Below are 9,533 nucleotides of genomic sequence, written 5' to 3'. Positions count from 1 at the left end.
GTATGGGAAATTTCTATTTCAGGAAAGAAGTATATTTCTTAAAGGGCATCATTGTATTTTGTAGTACTGTATAGCAGCAGTCCTGCCTTTCCATAGCAAACCATCTCTCTCTCTCTCTCTCTCTCTCTCTCTCTCCCCCCCTAGCTGCACTCTTTCTACTCTAAACTCTAATACACTTTATGCAAACTTTTTTTGCATTTACTTATACAGATCTTACGTTCTTTTGCTAAAATTTAAGCTTCTTGAAGGCAGATTCAGTTTCAGAGTGGTTTTTGTTTGCCTTGTAGTATGTGTGTGGGAAATGTGTAGCATAACTTTCAGTAGAAATTTAAGCCTGTGATCTTTGTGAATTTAATAGATGCTAACATTATACTCCCCAAAGCCCAGCTTATAGATTTCTGTTAAGTCATGTAGAAAGCATAAATATTTCATGGGGGGGGTGGGAAATACAAGGAATAAAACTGCTGAGCTTAAGAGATAAGGTGCAAATATATTGTTTTGGTGATTCCTCTTGACATTGTATTACACAGTGTATTGTACATTGTGTGTGTATATTTCCCTCTTACTACTTTTGATCTTTTTTGCCCTATGCTTGTTCTCAGTAGCTTTTATTTCTGCTATTTTTATTATTTCTCCTTTGAATAGAAGTCTCCCTTCCTCTTAATACAAAGAACACAAACATTAAAAAACTTTTTAAAAAAATTTAAACTTTCATCTCAACAAGGAGCCTTTGATATTACACATGACCAGTTTTTTTCTTATAATTTAAGCGAAGCCATATCGTAATTATTTTGCCCAGAGGCTATTTGTCATGAATATGCAAAAGCCATGCTCATCTTCCTTCATTGCAGTTAGATTTTTCTTAGACATCCTTTTGAATCCACTTAAATTTGATTCTTCTAGAATTTGTCTGTCTTGGCAGAGTATTTTTCTCTTTCAATATGGAGTCCTTCTTTTCTTAAGTACTAGATCACTTGCTAAATTTTTTGTTTTTGGGCCACACCACACGGCACTCAGCATCTTAGTTCCTTGACCAGGGATCCAGCCTGTGCTCCCTGCAATGGAAGCATGGAAGCCTAACCACTGGGCTACCAGGGACCTGGACTACCACTGGACCTGATCATTTGCTAATTTTTTTCTTCCTCAAACTAAATATTGGACCTCAGGAAAATGTTGAATTATTTTGTAAGCCCTTAAGAGAGCTATAGTAGCTAAGTTCTTCTAAATTGTGCTTGTTAAATACTAAAGTTCTGATAACTGACTACATTAACTTTTCAGAATTTACAACAAAATTTCAAACGAGAGAGAACGCATAATGAACCCCCATGTACTCATCATCAGATTCAGTAATTGTTGACTCAAGGTCAGTGTCCTTTCTTCTATACCTCTCTCTCCTAAATGAGTTATTTTGAAGTAAATCCTACACATACATTTTAATAAATATTTCAGTTTATATCTCTAAAGGAGAAGGATTCTTTGTAAACATAACCCCCAAAGTATTATTTTTGTTATTTTTGAACCTTACTGGATTAATAGACATACCATATTTTTATCAAGAAAGCTAGGTAGAGAAAGTTGCCTGGTTTCTTCAACTTTCGTAATGTAGTTAATCGCAAGGAGAGTTGGAAGCAGACTGATCTGAACATGTAGATAGAAAGCCATGCAGATAGCTTTTACCCTCTTCACAGAAGAAGCCCATTCTTTATCCTGGTCACTTGCTGCCATGGACGCAGCTCAGGGAGGTCACTATCTTTTATCTTAATAAAATTTAGGAAACCATGCTGTCTGAATCCTTGACCTGTTTAACAGACTTGGCCCTTGACTCGCTTTCTGGAACATCCCAGAACTACATAGAAATAATTTCTAAAATCCCAATAGACACGTTTTGCCAAGAATGTCAGTTGTCTCTTGACAGTTTGGCATTAACCTTTAAATATTAGATTGTGTAATCATAGTGCCATTCAAGGAAAATACAGTGGTGGGTGGCTGGCATTTTAAAAGTGAAATGAACTTGGGTTCCTGGGAATGTGGATCATTATTCTACTGAAAATGCTGATATTCCTTAATAGTGAAACACTAAGTAAGTAAAAAGCAGTATTTTACAAATAACTTAGAAGTGAGTAAAATGTGAGTTTTATGGATTTAACTTATTTTTACCAGAACAGTATCTGAAGGGTGTCTTATATTTTCAGACTTTGAAAGTGAGACAGTAATGAAGGAACCTTCTAGTGAGTTCCCGCCAGGCTACTAGTCTGACCAGCACATATCCAAAATAGATCATTATTTTTGTCATTGTAACCTGCCTTCTCATTTGCTTTCCTTGCCCTTGACTTTACAGCAGAGAGCAGAAAGGAACTCATGGCCTGTACCGTAAATACACATGGTAACAGTAGTCAAGTAATTTTATAGTTTTTTGGGGCAAGTCATTCATTCATGGTGATGGAATGACTTATTTTTAATGCAGTGTTTTTCTTTCAACTAAACTTAAATTTTTTTTTTCCATCTGATTTAGTATCTGTACCATTGCAAGGCAGCATAAATTTAGCACAGCTTCTTCATTTTACCAACTTGTAGAAGTGTTTAAAGGTTTCTTTCAGTTTACTTTTAGCTTTTCATATGAAGTGGACTATAAGAACTCTTTAATTTACAGTATAAGTATAATTAAAGACAGATCCAGTGTATCTGGAATGTGGGTTATATCCGGGATCCTGAGAAAGAGGAGATTTGGAGCATTAATTTCTAATCTCATTTTAACATGATGTTTTCGAAAGGAGAATCTTCTTTGGAAAATAGATAAAAGCATGGACTAATCCCAGACAGATCACAAAATGAAAGAAACTCACATTTACTGCATCCGCCTAAAGGATAGAAAAGATATCTTCAATTTTCTAGAGGGGACATTCATATAGATAACTTAAACTTTTAAATGATTAATTAACTAATTGCTATAGATCAATGTCATTCATAGCAAATTAGGTCTGATAGGGAATGCTGCTTCTACAGAATTTTATATTGTAAAATTAGTTTGACTTTTGTTAAACTCATTTAATCCCCTACCTTACTCCATTATTATCCTTGCAGTTTTTTGAGTTGAATATCTGAGATATCTTATGTGGCACTACAGTATATTCATCTTGACTACTTCTGGATACCTCCCAATTAAACAGAAACATATATTAGAGGAGCTCTAGATGGTGAGAAGGCACTAGTATACACTAATGGACACTAATAACAGCCTGTTGTATTAATGGCTTATAATTCTTTCAACCAGTTTCCTAGTGATAAATACTTAAATTATGGACTTCCCTGGAAGTCCAGTGGTTAGAACTCTGCTTTCACTGCTGAAGGCCTGGGTTCGATCCCTGGTTGGGGAACTGAGATCCCACAAGCCACGTGGCATGGCCAAAAGAAAAATCCAAGACAAAAAAATACTCAAAATACTCAAATTATTTTCATTTTTAAAATTTATGGTAAAAAAAATTATACATGCATCAGATAGTCTTACTTTTAGTAAACTTTTTAATAGGTATACAGAAAGTGCACAAATCATTTTTGTAGCTCACTGATAAAATGGAAGTGTAAACCTGTAATCCGCACTCTGGAAGTCCCCTTCAAACCCCTTTACAATGACCACAGTCCCCACTAGGGGGTAACTGTCCTAATTTCCAGCATCTTGATTCATTTAGCCTGTTTGAACTGTGTATAAATGGAATCATACTGTATGTGCTCTTTGGTATCTGGCTTCTTTTACTTAACTGTAATGTCTGTGAGAGTTCATCTGTTTACTTGTAGTGGTTGTTGTTTTGGGTTTTTTCTGACTATACTGTTCGGCATGTGGGATCTTAGTTCCCCCAGCAGGGATCAACCCCTCACCCCCTACGTTGGAAGTATAGAGTCTTAGCCACCGGACCACCAGGGAAGTTCCAGGTTCATTTTTTTTTGCTATGTAATACTCTGTTGGGTGACTGTACCATTGTTGTTTAGTCGCTAAGTCGTAGCTGATTCCTTTGGGACCCCATGGACTGTAAGCCACCAGGCTCCTCTGTCCCTGGGGATTTCCCAGGCAAGAATACTGGAGTGGGTTGCTGTTTCCTTCTCCAGGGGATCTTCCTGACCCAGAGATCAAACCCATGTCTCCTTCATTCACAGGCAGATTCTCTCCCACTGAGCCACCAGAGAAGCCCAGCTGTACCATAATTTATTCTTTTTATTGTTGATGAACTTTTGGGTTGTGACCTAACTTTTGGATATTATAAATAGTGCTATATGAACATTCGTTATATATATATATTTTTTTTGTTGTTGTTGTTTATTTTAATTGGAGGTTAATTACTTTACAATATTGTATTGGTTTTGCCATGCATCAACATGAATCTGCCACAGGTATACACGTGTTCCCCATCCTGAACCCCCCATGAACACTGTTTTTTAAATTTTTTGAATTTATTGGCTGGGCTGGGTATTTCCTGCCTCACAGGCTTTTCTCTAGTTGTGGCAAGTGGGGGCTCCTCTCCCGTTGCAGGGCAAGGGCTTCTCACTGTTGCTGAGCACAGGCTCCGGGACACTTGGGCTTCAGTAGCTTCGGTTCCTAGGCTCTAGAGCACAGGCTCGATGATCTTGGTGCATGGGCTTCGTTGCCCTGAGGCATGTGGGATCTTCTGCACCAGAGATGGGACCTCTGTCTCCTGCATTGACAGGCAGATTCTCTACCTTTGACTAAGCCACCAGGGAGGCCTTTTATGCACATTCTGAAACATGTATTTTGGTGAACATAGCTCTTCCTGTCTACCAGCAATAGTGCTGATGGATATAGGGCATATTGTGTGCAGCTTACCGTGCCAACAGTGTTCAAGTGGTCAAAACTGTATCACACTCCTGCCAGCAGTGTTGTGTTTTGTTTATTTTTTAAAATAACTTCAAAGAAGTGAAATTTGAGTGAAAGAGTAAATTCATTTTTAGAGTATAGTGCTTAAATTTGGTCTCAGGAATGCTAATTTATACTCCACTGAACACTGGGTTTTATCTAGCTCCTTCATCTCTATCAATTAATAATGGAAAATATCTCATTTTTAAACTAATGAGTTGGGCTTTTTATAGCTTAATTTCAGTTTTCTTAACTTGGCTGTTCTGGCCTTTTCTTCCTAGTGTGTGCTTTCTCCTTTGTTTTTTATAATGAAGAAGTTTTAAATGTGTATGTGTGCTTGCATCTGCTAATTTTTCCCTGTGTGGTTTCTGCCTTTGGTGTCATTCTTAAACCTTTTTTATCTTCAAAATTTTTGTTTGTTTTCTTTGAGAACGTAATTGTTTGTATTTAATTTTGTTTATTGAAACTAGATTTGACTTTTTCTTTCACTAATGCAAGGGAGCTTTTTGGGTTGTTTTTATTTTAAAACAAGCACTTACTTTAACTTACTACATTAGCATTGGCTTTGGAATGTTGGTAGAGGGGTGTCAGAGTGTGGCTGGCCAGGAAGGAGTTAGTACACCAGAACTTACATTCATGTGTCATCTGACCAAGAGAAATGAAGCCAGTTTTCCAATGTGGTTGCTATTTGAATCCTTTCAATATGCATGTTATTAAAAGTAGTTTTTGTTTAGAAAAGAATGAGATTGAATAGACTACGTTATCTTACTTAATATCTCTAGTTGCTCTTAAGCAAGGACTTTGCCAAAAATACACCTGACCTCTGTTCGGTGACCTACAGGACAGAGGATTTGGAGAGTCAAATTTCAAGCCTTAAAAAATAACGTTTTTCTCTATTTAAGAGATCACTTAAATTTTATTTGGCATTTTTCTTTTTGTATAATAGTACACATAATTAAAATGTAATTTGTACTTCTGATTGAGAAAGATGAGGCCAGTCTGTCATATCTTCTTATGGTGGTTTTTTTTTCTTAATGTTCCAGTGGGATTTGAGAGTTCTCCGAAGCCCCCGCCACCTAAAATTTTTATCACTGAAGTCATTATTGGGTTAGACCACAAAGCAGAGACAAAACAGAAATTAGACCAGAAGCCCTATCATCTGGAAATGGGTTGTTTTGGTTTCTGTAATTGAATCTTAGCACCTTAAAAGAATGAGTCTCAGGACACACAAAATCGATGAGGAAGAGAACCCAGAAGTGCCAGCGCTCTGTGATTCGAGCCCCTAAACACATACAGAGCTAGAGGCCAGCCTAAGGAGGATAGAGGCTTGTGAGTGAGGAAGAGTAGCTGAAAATAAATACTACAGACAAAGTTTAAAAGTATATATATATATATATATTTTTTTTTTTTGGCTGTTTTTTTTGCATTTGGCAGTGCTACTTTTACAGCACAGTTGTATCACTAGTCATTTCAATTATTCTCTAAGCCAGGAGAAAATTATCAGGACTTCCTTAGAAAATCTGTAATTTTAGGCACGCATTTCCAGTTCAAGAAAATCAGTGTTTTACTGAATGCTTGAATTTGACTAAAGGGGACACTGGATTTACGTTAAAGGATCATTGGGGAGAGGTTGGGGTGGGGAGAAAACAGAGGGGAGAAAAGCTAAAATTAAGTTCCTGTTTTTCATTTACTTACATACACAATGCAGTCTTACACATCTTACATACTTAACCCATTTATTCTTCACAGAGGTCTGTAAAATGGTGTTTTCCTGATTTGCCAAGGACAAAAGGCTCAGGGAGTGAGTTTACATTGTTTTGTCTAGGCTCAAACCCACCAAATGGCAGTCCTGGGATTTGAGCACCAATCTCCCTGAATCTAAAGTTCATTCGTATTCTTTTCACAGGAGTATATATTGCCTTTTAAACTACCAGAATTATTATCATATTTTATATTTTATTGGTTTCTTATAAAATGTTGGTAACACTTTGATTGGCATATCTTGGGGGTACCATCTTTAGTTCTGGGTAACATAAAGCTTGTGTAATTTCCTTTACCTTCCACCTTAGTATTGAGAGTAAGCATGAGGTTACTATCCTAGGAGGACTCAATGAATTTGTAGTGAAGTTTTATGGACCACAAGGAAGTAAGTATATGTGTTGGTATGTGTTTTTCTATTTTATTTATATTTCTTAATAGACAATGTGAATATCAAGATAGATGGTGATATGTATAGTTCTTGAAAAGCAAATTTAATTGAATTCTAGAACCAGTAAGGAAATCTTGCTGTTAGGATAAATATTCTATATGCTTTTTCTCTTATCTCTGTGTTAGTGTGACTTAGTCACTTAGTCATGTCCAACTCTTTGCAACCTTATGGACTGTAACCTGCCAGACTCCTCTGTCCTTGGAATTCTCTAGGCAAGAATGCTGGAGTGGGTAGCCATTCCCTTCTACAGGGGTCTTCCCAACCCAGGGATCAAACCCGGGTCTCCTGCATTGCAGGTGGATCTTTACCATCTGAGCCACTAGGGAAGCCCTGTGAGACAGTATTAAACATAAATTGTGAATTCTGGGTTTTGTAGAAATGTTTTTGTTGTTTGTGGGGAGGGGTGGGTTAGGCACAGGATAGACTGAGATATTAAGGTATTACTTACCAAATGATTGAACAGTGTTTGAAGAATCAGGTAAATTTGAAAGAGAAAATGAATCTATGCTAATTCTAGATTTTTTTTTTAAGGAAAGTATTACATTTGAACATAGAGTACCTACTAGTTATAAGAGTTCCCTGACTTTTGAAGCAGTTAATTTGCAAGATTCTCAAAAGAGATTAGAATTTAATGTTTAACTTACAGTCAGATTCTCTTTTCTAATTTGGAGACAATTCTAATGTTTTAACATTTTTGCTTTTATTTCAGCACCGTATGAAGGCGGAGTATGGAAAGTTAGAGTGGATCTTCCTGATAAATACCCTTTCAAATCTCCTTCTATAGGTATGTAACCTACCCAGTTTCTTTCCTTAGAGAATTTTGAAATGGAGGGGGGAAAAAAAAAACAAGCCTACATTTTATGGGAGTTAATTAATTCCAGAAGTATTTGCTCTACTGAATTTTCCCCCTTATTTTGGCTTAGGTTATTTAGTAATTTTAAGGAGGGTCTTCCATAGTGTGATAAAAGGTGTTTAAATATATCCTTTGCATGCTTGTAATGACTGTAACTCTAGATTTTTCTGTCTTTTAGGGTCAGATTAAATAATTTTAAGACCCACTGTCCATTCAGGCTGTTAGCAGTAAAATAATAAACATCTTAAATCTCATTTTAAATGCCAGATTATTGAAATGAATATTATATAGTACCTATTCTGGTTCTGTCATTTAAAAATCCTCCTTATACCCTACTTTTGCTTTTGTTCACTCCAACTCTATGTACCTTTTTCCATTCTTTCCGAATCTTTTTAACCCTCTAAACGGCTAAAGAAAGTAGAATAGAAACAAACCTCAGTAGGGTTACATAAAATAACCTCAGTGGGGTATTTTTTCCTCACCTTCATCTTCTGCCCTAATTGGTGATATTAACTTATTACCCCCATTAAGGCATTTAGTGACAGTTTAGGTATTAGCGTCAGATGCTGTGGGGGTATATTTTGGTTGAGCTTGATACCTTTAACTATTTTGAGACTGTAGAATGGTAGTAACTTAGCTAACTTAAGCCAGCTTTTAAAATTTTCATTCTGTAGATGATTTTTAGATGTTACAAAGAATGGGCCAATTTTAAGGAGGAAGAAAATAAAATTGGAATATGTTTAGAGCGTTCTCTGTCACAGTGAATCACTTATTCAGAATTGTCAGAGCTAATGCTTAAAACTCTTGGAATTTACACTTCTCCCTTGCCCCCGAAAAAGGGTTTTTTAAAAGAGGTGAACCAAAGACATTCCGAGCTTTGTGTTTTAATTCTAAGCCCCCATATTTCTGTCCGGGATAAATAATGTGAAAATGTTAGTAATTTCCAATCAAATGCAGTGACTTGTCCCCCTAACATCTAGGTACTTTATATGTTTTACAGTTTAAGGCTATAAAAATACTATAGAGCATCTATATAATTCCTTTATAGCCTGGGAACTCTTAATGTTCATTTTAAGAATAAACTGGTAATTTCCTCTGAAGGGCCCTTAGCTGAGTTTTAAACTTGATATTTAACAAGATGGGCTTGCCTCCCAGGTGGCTCAGTGGTAAAGAATCTACCTGCCAATGCAGGAGACACAGGCTCAGTCCCTGGGTCGGGAAGATTCCCTGGAGAAGGAAATGGCAGTGCACAGCAGTATTCATACCTGGAAAATCCCATGGACAGAGAAGCCTGGCGAGCTGTAGTCCATGGGGTCGCAAAAGAATCAAACATGACTTAGCAACTAAACAACAGTTGAGGAGATACTTTATGGATAATTGAATTGGAAATCTCCCATTGCTTTAAGAACCTGCAAACTGTAGAGTTATCAGATGGTGATATAGGAAGGGTGCTCTGAGGTGTTGAATCTTTGAGACAATTCATGAGCGTATCTGACTTAATACCTTAGCACAGATGGGACAGCAGCTGTTTCTCAGTTCCTAGTGTGGTGGAATGTAGATAGAATCTTTAAACCTTTATAAACAGAATATCCAAACCATATAAATTC

The 9,533-nt window shown here is 36.6% G+C and overlaps 1 protein-coding gene across 8 annotated transcripts in view; it reads left to right on the top strand.

The window, feature by feature from the left end:
- Positions 1 to 9,533, top strand: part of UBE2H (ubiquitin conjugating enzyme E2 H) — a 100,611-nt gene that overhangs the window by 49,206 nt on the left and 41,872 nt on the right. For 2 of the 8 annotated variants that reach the window (XM_060414832.1, XM_060414831.1), the window contains exons 2-4: positions 1,279 to 1,363; positions 6,934 to 7,010; positions 7,783 to 7,857. In XM_060414832.1, the coding sequence (XP_060270815.1) occupies positions 1,326 to 1,363; positions 6,934 to 7,010; positions 7,783 to 7,857 (190 nt within the window). In that variant the 5' untranslated portion in view covers positions 1,279 to 1,325. Of the gene's footprint in view, positions 1 to 1,045; positions 1,364 to 6,933; positions 7,011 to 7,782; positions 7,858 to 9,533 lie in introns of all 8 variants that reach the window. The other 6 variants (XM_004008057.6, XM_060414833.1, XM_042248822.2 and 3 more) reach the window with 5 other exon arrangements.

Source organism: Ovis aries, chromosome 4, assembly GCF_016772045.2.
Source record: "Ovis aries strain OAR_USU_Benz2616 breed Rambouillet chromosome 4, ARS-UI_Ramb_v3.0, whole genome shotgun sequence".
Lineage (NCBI taxonomy): Eukaryota > Metazoa > Chordata > Mammalia > Artiodactyla > Bovidae > Ovis > Ovis aries.
Note: the sequence above shows the minus strand (reverse complement) of the source record. Positions and strands in the feature narration are given on the sequence as shown.